The 17,314-nt window shown below is 41.1% G+C and overlaps 2 protein-coding genes across 3 annotated transcripts; one reads left to right on the top strand and one right to left on the bottom strand.

The window, feature by feature from the left end:
• Positions 1 to 899: 899 nt before the first annotated feature.
• Positions 900 to 11,140, top strand: stk36 (serine/threonine kinase 36 (fused homolog, Drosophila)). 2 transcript variants are annotated; one of them, XM_080780352.1, is made up of 19 exons: positions 900 to 1,099; positions 3,010 to 3,150; positions 3,921 to 3,998; positions 4,105 to 4,235; positions 4,332 to 4,581; positions 4,764 to 4,857; positions 5,075 to 5,247; positions 5,349 to 5,726; positions 6,040 to 6,168; positions 6,254 to 6,430; positions 6,528 to 6,619; positions 6,726 to 6,789; positions 7,791 to 7,901; positions 7,997 to 8,071; positions 8,162 to 8,276; positions 8,386 to 8,512; positions 8,652 to 8,832; positions 9,018 to 9,977; positions 10,412 to 11,140. In XM_080780352.1, the coding sequence occupies exons 1-19, from the start codon at positions 1,016 to 1,018 to the stop codon at positions 10,505 to 10,507; spliced, it is 3,456 nt and encodes a 1,151-aa protein (XP_080636478.1). In that variant the 5' UTR covers positions 900 to 1,015; the 3' UTR covers positions 10,508 to 11,140. The 2 variants fall into 2 exon arrangements, with proteins under 2 accessions (XP_080636478.1, XP_080636477.1); XM_080780351.1 differs by having other exon boundaries at positions 8,159 to 8,276.
• Positions 11,141 to 11,150: 10 nt separating this feature from the next.
• Positions 11,151 to 16,904, bottom strand: atf5a (activating transcription factor 5a). The gene is made up of 4 exons (XM_080780353.1): positions 16,679 to 16,904; positions 15,487 to 15,735; positions 13,955 to 15,143; positions 11,151 to 13,645 (listed from the first exon to the last, which is right to left on the bottom strand). The coding sequence occupies exons 2-4, from the start codon at positions 15,626 to 15,628 to the stop codon at positions 13,459 to 13,461; spliced, it is 1,518 nt and encodes a 505-aa protein (XP_080636479.1). The 5' UTR covers positions 15,629 to 15,735; positions 16,679 to 16,904; the 3' UTR covers positions 11,151 to 13,458.
• Between the last annotated feature and the right edge of the window lie 410 nt (positions 16,905 to 17,314).

Raw genomic sequence — 17,314 nt, 5'->3', positions numbered from 1 at the left:
AAACAAGGGACTAAATTCATTTAGCTCACAAGGAATTCGAAACTGGCCCCTGTAAAATCTGAATCCCCCACCCCTCTTCCCCTCACTGTTTATGTTTTTCCCCCCAGTTTACCTCCTTTTATGATGATTTCCTGTTCTTGGTTTTATAGAAGTGTACGTCTCTAAATGTTGTGATGAATTGAAAATGGTGGACCCTATTGTAAACAAGTGTAGCCTAATGCTTTATGGTGTCGTCCACAGTTAACGATCAAAAACTTGCTGGGCAATGTTGGCGTGTGGAATTGTGGATACATCACGAATGGTAGGCTACCATATTTCTCAATGAAGCAGGACTGACATCTTGCGGACACAGTAGGTGTTGCGCAGAATGCGCACTAAATAGTTTTGTTTTATCGAAGTATAGCGCTAAAACCGTAACATTAACAACACAATACAATACAATACATTAACAACACAATAACAACATACTATATCGAATGATGTAAGTAAGCGTTGGACAGAATGTATTGAATGTTAATGAAACGGAAATGTTTTGTAGTGTCCTCCGTTACTAGGAACGCAAACGTGGTTGCTAGGCTAAAGGACCCGTACATATTTGCTGTCCATAGAAAAGCCAGCCTATAGTTTTACATTAAGGGGAATAAAATACGGACATTTATATTTTCTTGATTAGTTAGAGTATAGCATGTATCTATAAAAAAAAAAAACCTGACGTCTGGGTAATTAGGATCTCGTTTGCAAGTATTTTTGATACTATTGTAAATTGGCAGATCATCCTGCTCCCTAACCTGAAACCAACTTCACCGCGGTCGTTGTTTTGTTGTTTTTTTCAGTACTTTGGAAAGTGTCTGTTACGGACTCGATAACATAAAAACCACGTAGTAGGCTACATTGAGATTTGCAGACAATCCAATTTATAAGTCTAGAAGTATTGAAAATAAAACAAAAACAAACTTTCTAACAAACCCGGGGAGTAGGCTAGAACAACGTTAGTTTGTTCATTGGGTTGTCAAATATGAATTCCTATCACGTTTTGGAACTGGTAGGAGAAGGTTCGTATGGGCGCGTTTACAAGGGAAGGAAAAAGTTTACTGGTCAGGTAAGTAGTTACTATATATAGTTAGTTAGTCTCCAATTATACATCTCTTATTATTAAAGTACATTATATTATGTATTCCAATCCTGTGTCTGTGAGTCATCGCGGCGGCATCATCAACAATTCGTGTGTAGGCTACTATAGTGGTTTTTTTTATTGATTATTTAATACTTTATTAACAGTTTGCAAACAGTACTGTACAGAGGTACGATTTTATAATGATTGTTAAAAGCACAACACAAAGAGGATTGTTTCCATTGTGGTCCACCGTCCTCCTGTCCAGGCTGTCCTGTGTAGCCAAACTATCCATACTCACCCGTGACACAATCATTTAATTGCTGCGAATTGGAGTCACCAAAACATTCGGTAACACTTTCAGATATTGATTGATTGATTGAAATCTTTATTAACAGTTTGCAGAATTACAGTACATTTCAAGCACAAACTCAATACAAAGACTGTTAACTGTGAGTGGACGACCCAATTAAGCCTTACACTTGTTTACAACAGGGTCCACATTGTTCAATTCATCAAAACATTTAGAGACAAACAAATAGACACTTCTATGTAGTTAAAGAACAGAACAGGAATTCATCATAAAATAAGGTTCATGAAAAATGATTAACTAATGCTTAACTAATATATTAGTTAAGCAAATCATTATTTCATCACAATTCATCATGATTCATGATGATGATGATGATGATTCATCATGAATCATCAGTTAACCACGATTTGTAGATGATTTATAGATCTAATTTTTTACGCCCAAATCTATGCCCAGGATGAGTGCTCATAGGCGGGTAGGTCTCTCTGGAGGCCCTTCCTGGTTGTACCCATGGGTCATTTTACTCAATTCTTTGCCCACGATGAGTGCTCAAAGGTGGTCTGACGGGTCTGTCCGGAGCTCTCCCTGGACTCCCCCATTTTGCCCAAATCTATACCCAGGATGAGTGCTCATAGATGGGTAGGGTTAGTGAGCAGACTCGGTCTCTCTGGAGGTAATTTTTCTCAATGGGGGAGTCCAAAAATGATCCATAAAGCACCAGGGAGAGCTCCGGACAGACCCCTACCCACCTTTGAGCACTCATCGTGGGCATAGAATTGAGAAAAATTACCTCCAGAGAGACAGAGTCTGCTCACTAACCCTACCCGTATATGAGCACTCATCCTGGGTATAGATTTGGGCAAAATGGGGGAGTCCAAAAATGATCCATAAAGCACCAGGGAGAGCTCCGGACAGAACCCTACCCACCTTTGAGCACTCATCCTGGGCATAGAATTGAGAAAAATTACCTCCAGAGAGACAGAGTCTGCTGACTAAACCTACCCGCCTTTGAGCACTCATCGTGGGCATAGATTTGGGCGAAAAAATCTGATCTATAAATTAAATCATGAATGCCATGGATCATGATTAACTAACTACAGTTAATTCATGATGAAGTCATCATGAATTAATGATGAATTGTGATTAAATAATGCTTAACTAATGCTTAACTAATGTATTAGTTAAGCATTAGTTCATCGTTATTTCATGAACTTTATCTGCAAGTGTTACCAAACATTCTTAGTAGGGAAACTGGGCAGTGTGGGCACCTTGAAGACTCGGCACTAGGGAAATGTTAGCCGCAATTTGCAACTCTAGATCTTTTTATATTGGGATGAATCTAGAGTTGCAATACCCTCCATTGACTCCCCACTCATCCAATTTGCGTTTGTGATCTGCTTTTATTAAACGACGTTAAACTCACCAACATTGCAGCTGTAAGGCAAGCTTGAATTATCCTCTTTCAATCTGCCGAGCTTTTGTGTCATAAAAATCCACCGTAGACATGTTATGAGCTACTTTCTGTCAAAGTAAGTATTGTTAAAAAGTAACATTATTTACAGTTATCTCCATCTATCTCTATAAGGTGGTGGCCCTGAAGTTTATTCCAATGGTGGGACGCACTGATAAGGAGCTCCACAATCTCAAGAGGGAGATTGAAATAATGAGGGGACTTAAGCATCCTAATATTGTGCAAATGTTTGACAGCTTTGAGACTGAAAGAGAGGTATGTTTATCTATATCTATCATAATGTTCCCTCTGTTTTTTCTGTTTATTTGTTGTCAGTTACTTTTATTTTTAGTTTAATTTAGATGCCATAAAACCACCCCAAAAACGTAAACAATAGCTTTCTACTTACTTGATGACTTATATTCACTAGAGCGGTGCCCATGCAAGTTGGGAATGTCCCACCCAATTATTATCTGTGTCCCTTTTATGCGCATATATTGTGTTCTTTGTCAGGTATGCCCAAATATGGAGTCTATGCAGATGTCAGAAAATCATGGGCATGTCAGAACAGGCCAGCTCAGGTGTGATCAATTGGCTAATTTGGGCCCTGTCCAGAGCCCGGGCATGCCCCACCCGGCTATGCAATACCCGTTGTACCCGTGTCAGAGTTCCCGTTCCACCCATCTGTCTGTGTCCCTTTTATGCCCATATATGGAGATTTCTGTATCTGTCTCCCTGTGCCCAAATATGGAGTGTTGTGATGCCAGAACAGGCCAGGTCCATTATGGAACATGGGCAGCCCTGTCCACTGACCATCACCTGGACAGAGAGAGGTCTTTTGTGGTGGTTCTGGACAACCGTGGGTCTGACCGACTCGACACAGGGCACTGCACTCCCTGTGGTGGTGTGTAACACGTGTGTGGGGCGAACGGTTCTCGGGTTACGTGCATTACAGCTGTACACACGTACAGACAGACAGAGACGTGGTGCATTTATAGATAATACAACATTGATCACTATCCTGTATGTTTATTTGTTGCTAATAGGTTGTGGTTGTAACTGAATATGCAGAAGGGGACTTGTTCCATATTCTTGAGGATGATGGAAACCTACCAGAAAATCAAGTAATAATTTACATTACAAACAATACTGTTAAGGACTTTAGCCAAAACCATTATTTGACGTGTTTTCTTTTGTTCTAAATTATGCGAATTGTTCTCCTCTTCCAAGGTACATGAGATTGCCTGCCAGCTGGTCTCAGCTCTGTATTATTTACATTCACATAGAATTCTTCATCGTGACATGAAACCACAAAACATTCTTTTGGGAAAAGGTGGTGTGGTGAAACTGTGTGATTTTGGGTGAGTTAAAATGGGCAACACATTGTTTAAAAAATCAGCAATAAATGACAGACATTTTATCACATTTTTTTATAAACATACTGTATTATCCTTTAGTTTTGCAAGAGCCATGAGTGTCTCCACATTGGTCCTGACATCTATCAAGGGAACACCACTGTACATGTCTCCTGAGCTGGTGGAGGAGAAGCCATATGACCATACTGCTGACCTGTGGTCTCTGGGCTGCATTCTCTATGAGCTCCACACGGGGGCGCCTCCGTTCTACACCAACTCCATCTTCCACCTTGTGCAGCTTATTGTGAGAGATGCAGTCAAATGGCCAGACACTATGAGCCAGAATTGCATGGTATGTATAGATACACACTGTCTATACTGTTTAATGTATAGTTAAGCAGCCTGTTTTCCTTTGTATCTGCTGCACAAAATATGTAACTGAGAGAAGAATAAGGTAATTCAAAAGGTTTTGTTACTCTTGTACACTTCCAACTGTTTGTTTGTTTGTTTATTTTTCTTTATTTGCTTTTGTAGAGTTTCCTGAAAGGCCTACTGACCAAAGACCCCCAGAAGAGGTTATCCTGGCCAGAACTACTGCATCATCCGTTTGTTGTTGATGGAGTTCTAGGTGAGGCTGCATAGAGTTATAGTATACATTTTGGTGTACAGTAGTTCATTTCATTTGGTTTATTTTTTAACTAATGACCATGTTCACATAGTATGGAGCATAGATTCATAAATAGACAGTAGGCCTATACAATACACAACAATATTCATACAATTGTTATGACTGCCCTTCATTTTAAAAGTGTGCTTGTTCCTTACCCCACGATGATGTGGGGCAGTTCTGTCGGACTGCAGTGCGTTCAGCCCACTCACAGTCACACCCAGCCCAGACATGCAAGCACTCAAGCTCCAGCAAGTAGCTGAAAAGACAGCACCACTCTCTGGAGAGAGCAGGTTACTTCGCAAGGCCAGAGAACAGAGGGACAACGTTAAAAAAAGCAAACCGTTACATGTGAGAGAGAAAGAGTCACCTTTTATGTTTATCTTACATGCAACATCAACCACATAGAAATCCACCAAAAAGCTGTAAACGGTTCTGTTTATACCATCTAGACAGCCACTTCAGTGCCAGCAAGAATATCTTCTGCAGCCAGCAAACCTCTTACAAACAACATCGCACCTACCGGTACTTCAAATCAGTTGGATGAAAATACAGTCCAGATACCAGCCAGCCTGGGCCTGAAGTCAAAGAATAAAGCCAATGAGACATCACAAGAAAAGTACTTTATATATTCAGTATATGGCACCTCCATCACTATTAAACAGAATATAAATCAAAATGCAATCACCTCACAGCACAGGGTTGTGTTTGTGATTCCACGCAGGGGTCAGATCAGCACAGACTATGATCGGGAGTTCCCCTCTGTGGAGGTCGGACCTCAGCTGTTGAGAAGGTGCATGGAGGACGGCCTAACTACCACGCACAGAAAGGTCAGCGTCTTCTGTCATAATAAACAATATTATGTAGAAACGTTTATCTCAACCTTTTTAATTTCAAGGACCCTCAGTTTGACACGCATTAGGCCATGGCCGGAATTCATCTCAAACGTGTAAATACAAACAAATGTAGCCGCAATGGTCCATTTGGTTCCTAACTATCAATAAAAATGTTTTAGCCCAAAACAATTTGTCTGTGTCATCTTAAAATAATAATAATAATGTTAAAAATCAAATATTGATGATTAAGTTGTGTGTAGTGATGTGCTACTACATAAATGCATGTAACCACTTATTCTTGTGTCAGGATATTGACAGTGAATTGGAGTGGGAAAAGTTGGTCGAAAATACAGACCCAAGTCATCAGTCTGAACCACCAAACCTCCAAATCATTATTCCTCTATTGAAAATGAAGTTCAATACAGTTAAATACCAGGTATTGATGTTTGAGTTAAATTCAGCATTTGTATTTATTTTACCTTTTATTATGCCAGCAATATAATTTCTTTCTTTGTGATCAGCTGATAGATGGAGTTTTGGAGGGAGCATCACAGATTCATCAACCCCTGAAGATCTTACGCAACTTGATCCTGACCGCTGATGCTGAGATCTCTTATCTTATTGGCTGTGAAGTTGGACTGCCCCAGCTCCTTTTTGATTTGGTCTACATTGCTGTTGAAAACCCAGTGTTTGTTGAGGTTACTACTACTATTTATTTTTGGATTGCTGGTTGAATTCATAGTAAGCAACACAGTGCTGATAACCTTGTTGCTTTGTCCTCTTTTGCTCGCTCAGCAACCCTGGAGTGTTACAGTGCTGGGAGAAATGATGGTAGTTCTCTTGACCTACTGGGAGAGGCATTGTGATTGGGTAGAAACAGAGAAAAGGTCTGGATTTTCTCTCCATGCTTCATCTAATCTTGTAATTCTTTGCTTTTAAGAAATATAAATTTTTACATATTGATATTGCTTACAAACTCTTCTGTTACTGTAGATTGGAAGACTTCAACAAGCCCTTTATCAAAATTCTCAATCGACCAAAGCCCAACCCTTTGTTAGTAAGTACCCAGATGTATTTAGTACCCTGACATTGAAGTGTTACTGAAATATGTGTTGGTGAAAAAATACCCTGGCAGATGTCTGTGTGGGGACAGGAGTGTGGTTCAATATCAAAATGCATTGAATTGTCATCCTCTTCCCTTGGCCGGCTCAGTTTATTATGGTGGTTTTTAAACTAGTACATTAGAAATCAGAAGTTTATAATTCAAAGAAAAAACCCCACCACCGCAGAAGTTGGTTTCGATTCCACTGTGGTACATCCGACTTTGTCGAGCATATACTGTATGAACACAATTGGCCTGTGTTCAGAGGAGAGAAGCTGTGCATGTATTCATACTGGCTGGGGCGACACCTGTCAGGGAGTGTTGTGCGGGAGGAGTAGATTGAAGGCTCCATGTCCTCCCGGTGAGTCAGTAGGATACAACAGTTGAACAGTGACAACACAGAGGAATGGAGAGGAATTGATTGACTTAATTACTAAATTGGGAAGAAAAGGGGGTAAAAAGAAAAAGAACCAAGTAACTTTGGATCCCAGGCTTTCCTTCTCACAGAGAAAGCATGGGGAATGTTGAATTGGATAGATGGGGTTGGGGCTGCTGACAGCAAGGGCAGGATCTATTCCATTGCGCCACATTTCTCTTCCAGTTTTGCTGATAGATAGTTTTAGTTTGCACCTAGTCAGAAAAACATATAGATCCTGTAACCACTCAATCACAGTTCACAACCACAGTTTAGCCGCGCCCCATTCATTCTATTCAATATTTAAAATGAATTTCACCAGACCTGATCTGAGTCTTGTAACAGCTAGCCTCTGCCAATCATAGGCGGTCCCAAATTCGGCTTACCAACCAGCCTTGAACAATGAGAGTGGGATGTGTGTCTTAACTATATTAAGTTAATAACTAGCGACTAATGACTTAATTGCTTCCAATGGTGCATAACTGCATATGTAGGTGAATTATGAGGTGTTCATACTGTGTGTTTGCTATCCCCCATATAGCCTCTGGCCGCCTCGGTTTTGTCCATGTTTACCCAACATGGTGTGTCTGTGGATGTTGCCATGGATAATCTAATTGCCCTGGTGCAGGACGTTCTCTGTGACTCACATACGGTAACCAATATGTTTAACAATGTGCAGTATGTTTAACAATAAATATGAGTATAAACGTTCAAGTAATGCAAGTCTGCCTGTTTCACCCCCCTCAGCCCCAACTTTCATTACCTCCAGGATGGGGACAGTGTGATGGCCTCCTGTCTTTGTTTCTGCATGCCCTCTCAGAGGTCAGACAGTAAGGCAGAACTGCTAACAACCATAACTATAAAGTCGATTTTAAACCTCTAAAGTCTCGTCCACTTCTCTTACACCAGCAGGAAAATGGCCCACTCTCTGCATCTATAGATTCAGACACTCTGTTCAACATGTGGTGTAGAATTGGTTCTTCACTAGAAGAAACCTCATTCAACACTGAGTTCTGTTCAGCAAACGGTAAATCATAATATATGGAGTCTATTTGATTGAAAGCAACTACTGTATGTTAATGATTTCACATGATTTGACATTACTTCATTACTCATCCATTCTCATTTTTCATCAGGACTATATGTCTTCCTGTCTGCCATGCTGTCTGTCTTTACCAAGGATCCCCAGTCCTGTGTCCCTCTGTTTTCAGAGAGTGCATCAAAGTGCACGTACACCCTTAGCCATTTGCTTGACGCTGATTGGTTAGTGTTGACGTTTTTTCTCCTTTCTTTTGGTACTCTCTCTCACCTAGCCTACATATTCATCTGGGCCACCAGCCCTAAAGCAGAACGGTAACCATGTCTGTACAATGCTAAGAATAACCCCTCTTGTACCTTGCAGGATTCGTAAGTTGTCTAAAGGGACTCCTGGTACACTTTGGGAGGATTTGAGCCCCAGCAGCTTTACAGTGCTGGGCTCCCACTTGCTGTGTTTTCCATTTGCCCTGGATCTGCCTTCGAAGACCATGGCCAGGATTCTCCAGTCGTATGATAGCTGTGGCATTGTTACAGGCCTTCTGCAGGTTAATATTTCGTTCTGGTTTAGGGAACACTGTGATGCAACAGATGATAACTATTTCAACAGCCACACATCAGGGCCATAGTAATTGTCACTGTCTCGTGCCACAGAGAGAGTGTTGTTGTTTTTATGTCTGCTGTTTGATCTTTGATAACTTGATTGGGTGTGTTGTCTTTTGCGCATGGGCAGGTGATCCAAACATTTCCTGTTGCCCTGCTAGAGCTGCCTCTTCGACTAATGGGCCGCCTGCTCCTGTGTGACCCTGGCCGCTCTGTTCCCCGTCTTAGTGCAGCTGCCGGGGCCTGTGGCTTCTTTTCTCGACCCATGGCGAACCAGGTGATTGCCTCCAGAGGGCAGGTCCCACCATCGAGAACAGCGAGCTCTCTGCTCTCTGCCTTGCTGGAGGCAGATGTGCTGTGGGACTCTGCTGTGGAGCTTCTAAACCTGTTGTCCCAAGTTGCCCGCTGCTCCCCAAGGCCTGCCAGCCTCCAGGTGCACCTGGAATCCACAGGGCTGCAGCAGGCCCTGTCTCATCCTCGTGAACGGATTCGGGCGGCCACCTGCAGCCTGCTAGGAAACATAAATCCATTCATGCCCACCACAGTGAAGGACACACCACCCACACTGCAGCCTGAAATGTTCAAAGCCATGATAGATCTTCTTCAAGATCCTTGTGTCCCTGTCCGCCGGATGGCCTGCAGGGCTGTTGGGAACTGGTTGGGATTGATCGGGCAGGTGGGCTTTAAACCGGGAAGGGCGAATCGAAAGGGCATTAACGCTACAGGGTGGAGCAAAAGGAATGACAACGGTAAAAATGTGCCCACATACATTGGTGCAGGGAGAGTTTTGTCTTCAATGCTGAAGCAAGGAACAGATGGAGACGACATGGAGAGTAGGTGGATAGAAGAGGCCAATAGGACCACAGCCAGGTTGACACCACTTATCACTGACCATGATGTCCTCACACGGCGCCATTGTTGCTCAGCCCTGGGAAACCTGCTAAATATCCATGGAGGAGTGTCCGTGCTTTTGAAAGAAGACGTGCCCAGCCTACTTCTCACTGCTGCATGCACAGATGGCCATCATGCAGTGAGACAAGCGGCAATAGCAACCCTATGCATGTACAGCAGGGAGGATGCAATACGACAGGTAAACGGGACAGGGACACGTATATGTGTATTTCAATGTCTCCAACTATGCTTGGCTCCGTTTTTATTAACTTTTTTGTTTTGTTTAACAAGCTATAAATAAAGATGGGTTATGCATGTTTTAATGCAAATTCTGGTTTTCATTAAAGATTCATTAATGCAGCTACATTAACGCTGTTAATGTAGCTGCATGCACGCATTCTGCATTTACATGATGTCGACTTGATTTTGACTGTTATTTGAATAAATGTATTCTATTAAGATATTCGTTCATTCAGGCATACAACAATACTGCAGTTTTTTGTTTAATTCTGAGAGTGTAAATGCAAGTGTCCCCTTACATTTGTATTTACACACTCAGAGTTAAATTAACACTGGATTTTACAGTATATGACATAAAAATGTATCTCTCTTTCTCTTTCCCCTAATTTCAAGGTCCTGATGACCCTTGGTGCCCATAAGTCACTCCTCCAGGCCTCACATCATGCACCTCTACCACCTGACTATGGACAGCTCATTGCCCTGCTATAAATGTCATGGTATGACACCATTTATGATATATGTCACTAGATGAGACCCGGAGTGTATTATTTTGGGAGGTGTTGCCCCTTTTTTCTGTTTGATGTGTAAACCTGACTTTTATAGGGCTTGCCCAAATCAATCTTCATACATGGGAACACAATTATTTTTTGTTCAATTATTTAGGCATTCCATTAAGAAACTTGGGCCTAAATATATCTGTTCTGTTACATTAAATTGCTATATTTCTTTGTTCAGGTTATGGACCAGTTCTCTTTTTCTAAATAAAATTGTTGTGTCCATAAAAGCTAGACAAATAATTGGCCTAATCAAGAATCCATAGAAAGGATTTTTCATTGTCATTTCATTGTATGTACGTTTTTATCGTTGCAACTAAACTGAGATTATCCTTATTTGTGCAACAATAAATACTTGCGGAATGAACGGTGAGTAAACAATTTCTTGCTACCAACGGAAAACTATCTTGGGCGTCTTGTTAATTTCCCCCCGATAGTGTTTAGACACAGGGCCTAAATTATACGGAGAACCGTGAAACTCCGCATCGGCAATTCGGCATTCGGCGCATCCTGCTTAGGCCAGATTTAACAAAGGACGTGGATTTAATAAATATGAATAGAATTGTAAGTAGGCCTAATAAAGCTATTTGGGGTAGCCTACAGAGTTAGTCTTATCGGAAAAATTCACAAGTTCGTTCAATATAGTGTGTCTTTCTCACTTTCTGCATGCGAGTCTATGCCGGCTGTAGGGGAGCGCACTCAGCGCAGTGAAAGCTTCCATGCACTTCTGTCAATCAGACGGGTCTCTAATCTCGGTTTTGTAAACGCGGGGGGCCGGGGGGTGTAAATGCACGCAAAATGCTAGACTTTACGGTAATTCTATTCCAATTCCAAACAAATTGCGCACACACAGTAGGCTAATATAGCTACTTATAATAAAGGTTTGTTGATGAATAATCACGTTTATCATCGCTAACACTGACCGATAAAGCTCTTAAAAAACAAAGATATCTGAATTTAGATGGACACAATCACTTTATTTGTAAAAACGTATGAACACAACGAAAATGAAAAATAAAATCAATAGGCTAATTTGCTTTAAATTTTGTATAAATTAGATAATCATTAAAGATTTCCAATATAAACTCAGTTTACTATACGGGAACCGCGATTCCTATTAAGTTATAGGCTATACCCATACAAAAGGATCATAATAATCAACATGAATGAAAGTTCATATTACCATATGACCCTAAATATTAGATGGGAACAATTAAACAAAAACACGCATTTGGTTATTTCCTTGGAGTGGCCAGTTTACCAAAACAAACTGCAACAAAATAAAGACAGAAAATAATTCACTTCACAAATCGAATTTTAAGTTATTTTCAAGTCAGTTTTCTACAAAGAAAATGCTACCAAGCTCCTCTCAACATACAAAGTTGTTATAAATTAGTGCATACCAGCAATATAAAACGTATTGCCTACACAAGCGATCAAAGAGTCAAAATCCTACATTTTCTACAGAGAGGGAAACCCAGATGTATTGTGGGTGTGCTGCTGCACATGCAGGTGTATGACTGACTGCTTTATAGAAACTTACTCATATAGCTGTGCATATAACTAAAACCTTCTGTCAAATCTTTACCATGTAAAGACTGGAATAATCAAGCCCAATCTTCCATTGTGAATGATCAATAATCACACGTAGGAGTATGGGGATACATTACATAACCTGAGCTGCAAAACAGATTGTATTGCAATTCTCAAATGAGAAAAGTCTACAGCATGGTGAAAGATGTTTTCACATTCATGGCAGTTTGCATCATATTACATTTAACTTTTTTTTGTCTTTTGTCACAATAATAGAGAAAGAAAATATACGAATATTCACTTATAATATTCACAATAATAGATGGCCTGGTTTTATTTAAAATAAACTACAAATGATAGTTTCATAAGAAATATTATAAAATCATAGGCTACTATATGGTTGTCCACTTGGTAAAGTAAAATGTTCTTGTGCAGCAAAACCAAATAGTGTATTTTCCTCAAAGTGTATGATCGAGAGATCATTGATTCCCATTTAGAATTGAATAGGCTATTTAAAATGAAAGACTTCCATAACACACCAGAGGAAGTGTTGATAGTATAATAATATCAATAGTATTGATAATAGATAGAAAGTATTGATAGTAGATATAACGTATTGATAGTATAAAGTATTGATAATAGATAGAATGTTTGATTATAATGTTGAATTTCTTGCCAAGTTTGAGTTTCAAAAGTTATTTTTACTGTGTATGAGATGATTTTGTTCACCATAATATAGGTAAAATACGTATAATGCTTCGAATTATTCAAAACCACGACCATATTAGTTCCTTCTCAAGCGACAGTCAAAATAATTCTAGAAAAATAATCTTTTCTAAAATGTGCATTCAAAACAATCAATCAACGATTTCACCTCTAGTCAAACATAAATTTGTTTGCATCAATTATTTTAAATGGGTAATATTTACAAATAAATTTTGAAAATACAAATATGTTTTCAGTTCTATTGCTGACATCAACTCCAATGTAAGGCCGTCAAATAATTTAAACCTGCATAATAAATATTAGCTCACTAGAAATTAAGCTGATCTCAGTTAGACCCATTCAACTTGTAATCCATTCAAAATGATTGTCATTTAAATGTTACATCACAGTGCAGACTCAATGGGTTCGATTTCAATATTGCAAAAGTAGTGGAAGCATTGAATAGGTTTTGGACTTAGATTGTAAAAAAAGGGGAGGGGGAAAGACATTAGCAAAACATGCAATAACCCCACACACCATAACAAAAAAAAATCACAAACATTCAATTGTGGATATTCCAACTAAACAAAAAAATCTTTACAGTTTCCCTGTTATGTCCACTTTAAATCTACTTGCACAAGTTTGGCGTCATGCATTGGTGTCCTGCTTGAGCCTTTGGCTACGGGCCTTGTAAACTTCAATCAGTAGGTCTTTCACATATTGGATCTCGCGTTCTACCGATTCTGCCTTGTCCCGAAGCTCCCGGTTCCGCCCCTCAAGACCATGCAGCTGTTCCTCTAGGATATCTAGCTCCGCCCTTTTCCGCTGGCGATACCTACATTGACATGAAACAGTAGAAAAAATGACCATTTAGGTTATTTGTTAGAGCAATCATATTATTTTTCATATTAATCATCTTTTCAGACAGCTAGCGTTAACGCTAAAGCCCAAGTTATACTTGGTTGCGCAAGTTGCGCGCAAGCCACAATGCGTTATGCCTGATTTATACTTAGTTGCGTGGCGCAACTAAGTTGCGTGGCGCAACTAAGTATAAATCAGGCATAACCCCTAACCCTACAAAAAAAAGAAGGAAAACCAAAGTGAACACACAGTATTAAATCAGGCATAACAGACCTAAACATACCTGTGGGCGGCTGTTTTGTTCTGATCCCGCTTCTTCTGCTTGCGCTCGCCGCCGCCTTCTACTGGAATGATGTCCAATTCGTATTTCACAGAGCAGTGGTCCTCCTTCAGTACACATGCCTGTCTGTGGCTTGGAGACCCTAAGTTAAGACCCTCCCTAGCCATTAAAAGACACTCTGTGCCCTGATCATCAAGATAGCTACAGTGTAGATCATTTTGATGTCCTATCTGTAAACTTTCTGCTTTCACCTGTTCATTGATGTTCTCCAAGAAGCTATGATAGGCCTCAGACTGTGGTATTGTTTGAAGGTAACAGCCATCGCTACTTTGGCTTTTCCATGGAATGGTGGCTTTACTCACCTCCATGCTTGTTTTGACATTACTCAGCACCTCACTGATGCCAGCACTTCCACTGGTTTCCCTCACACCATACATCAACTGATCCTCTTTCTTATGTGTAACATCTAGCGATCCACCAAAACCAAATCCACCACTAACAAGCTTTCCACCACCTACCATCTCTTGATTGAAACAGCAATTCTTGTCTTTGGGTACAACGGCACATCTAATCTCCACTGCACTTCCCACACAGTAACCTTTCCCTACCATCCGTTCATCTTCTGCACAGCTGTAACTACCACTTAGGGTCACCGCAGAGGTACCTGAGTTATTGCCTTTGGAACTCCATATATTACTCTCATAGCCATCACCCAACCTCATCCCATCAGGAACTCTTTTGCGACCACACCCATTTGGGCGACCAAAATTGTATGGCGTGTGTCTCTGAATTTTGGATCGACCCATGGGCCCACCACAAATGCTCAGCAGGTCCAGTTCCCCGGTTGCCAAGGTAACAAGAAGGGGGCTGGATTCCGGTTGGTTGGAAGTAGAGTATGCCGCATACGGTAACTGGCAAAACGGCTGGGGCCCCGCTGGAATTGGACCCTTGTCACATTTCCCCAACTTTAGCCCTTTCTCTGGCAGGGGTTCGGAGAGGAAGTAGTCTTCCAGCTGAGCAAGCTCTTCTTGTAGTAGAGAGGTCATAACCTCCAAGTCAGAGGGCACCTGGATATCACTCTGTAGGGGTGAAGGGGGAAGGGAGGCATTGGCGGGAGAGGGAGGGGAGGGAGGGGTTGGGAGGTAGGAGGAAAAATCCACTTCTTCTGTCATCCAGTCAGTGAGACCATCACCTATTGAGGAAAAGAGAAAGAAATGTCTAAATAAACAATTTAACATAGGCAAGCAAAATATCAAGAAACCCCCAACCAAACCAAACCAAAAAGGTCATAGAAATGTTCACTGAAGCACAGTCATGCAAAATTGCAGGTATCGTCGTTCATGTTATACAGCGGCATCGGTCTTAGCGACAAATAGTGGGTGGCTCGAAGGATATTTTTTTCAAAAAAGTTGAGCGATATTAATCAGTTAGACATAGCTAGTTTATTACTCACAGTTCGGGGAGAACGAATGTGCTGCAGTGCCGTGCCCACCTGAAATGGGGAAAAATAAAAAAGCGTATTCTCTGCAACTCACCAATTAAGTGCTGACTCTCCTCTGACACCTCCCCCCTGCACCCCTGTGATTGGCTGTGGTTAGCCTGTGGGTGAGAGAGAGCGAGGGGGTCTGCCTGGCAGACACGAATTGTCTTCCAAAGAGGAACTGATGTTGCCATCATTTTGTCTATTGGTCTTTTGATTCAGTCCACGTCCAAGCATATGATGTGAGCAAGCAAGGTCTGACAAATGAGCCACAGAGAGCAGGGCTGGGTAAGCATAATGAAACCTAGAAGGTAAACAGAGAGTGAGGATGTTAGAAAATGTGAGCATGTGAAATGAGTACATGAAGTATGAAGTTCACTGTAGTGATGGCAGGTTGTAAATCACAGCATGGTGCGACCAATACGTTTCTGAGCCTCACTTGGCTCGGCTTTGAGCGGCTAGTGCAGTGCTTTTGGCCAGTGATCTAAAAATGGATATCACCTTGAAGTGATGCCCCATATGAAGAAACCCGTCCTTTAAGTCAAACTTAAGACTTCCAGGCATTACATTTAACATCTTTGCAGAGTCCAACAGTGGAATATCTTTCTTTTTTTTTTAAACATAGAGGCTAATGAAATAATACAATGTCAAACAAATACGCAAACAAGTAAGTCAACCATCAGAATGTGTAGAGTGGGGGAGAGAGAATGATGAATGACCCATGTAGTGCTGAATAACCACAAAGCAAATGCACTCCACCCCTTCAAACCACGTGGGACTAGTGACGTTGTCATGGGATCAGCTGTTGACAAGATGAACCAGACTTTCTAGTTCTCTGTAACGCCTAAATCTGACTAATCAGAATCAGATCATGTCGAGACTCTATTACCTACTTAAAATCTTTCAAATGAATAATTATGATAGAGGCGCAAGGCTGCGCAACAAGGTGACATTTGATTCAAACAAAGCACTGAATATACAGACTGCCCTTGAATGTTCAATCTTAGAAGGTTTATTGTTGTTTGGTTGACGAAGTTGCATACTACGTGCACCATTATCACGACCAACATTAGGCTAAATGCCCATACAACCACACAAAAGGCACCTATCAAACCAAGCCTGTCCAACTGAGCAAATCTGCAACAAAGCAATAACAACACCAAAGCCCATACACCACAAAGCAAAGTTTTAGCATACGTGCTTTTTGCTGAATCTATGTAAAGTCACAAGTTGTGAGTCCTACTTACTCCATTCTTGCGGAAAATGTAGAGAACTTGGTGCGTTGCTTAAGCAAAGCACGACTTCTTGTCACGTCCAACTTCTTCAAAAAATTAAAAAGCCATATTATGCACGGGATATCCGGCACTGCACAGAGGTAGTAGTGTTGTTGCTTTGTTGTGATCGACTTGATAACTGAGAGAGACTCTTCAGACAGAGAAGAGAGAGCATCAGTTCACTCACACCTAGCAACCGACTGCGTCACAGGGACACAACATGCTGGATGGAGATTACTCCGCCCCACTCCTCCAAAAGGCTCAGCCTACATTTCATAGACAAGACCATAGTAGTGGGGTGATGATTCCATTTCCTATGATGTCCTACGGCTGCGAGGTATATGTTGCTAAAATAAAATGTAATATCCACTGTCTGTCTGCTCCTGATTCACGAGAGCATAATGCTTTAATGTAAACACCCAATTGTCAACCTGGCATGAATTTAAAGTCACGCGTGGTTGTGTTATTATAGCAGAGTTTAACTCTAAAAGGAGGGAACTATTTGATTCTTTCTATCAACGTGGAAGCACACCGATCTGTAGTACAGAGGACGCGGTGTTTTGCTGTTGCAGCTTAGTTGCATCAGTGTTCCGGGCAGACAGCGATTGG

The sequence above is a fragment of the Protomyctophum bolini genome, assembly GCF_963924005.1.
Source record: "Protomyctophum bolini genome assembly, chromosome: 13".
In the NCBI taxonomy this organism is placed as follows: Eukaryota; Metazoa; Chordata; class Actinopteri; order Myctophiformes; family Myctophidae; genus Protomyctophum; species Protomyctophum bolini.
Note: the sequence above shows the minus strand (reverse complement) of the source record. Positions and strands in the feature narration are given on the sequence as shown.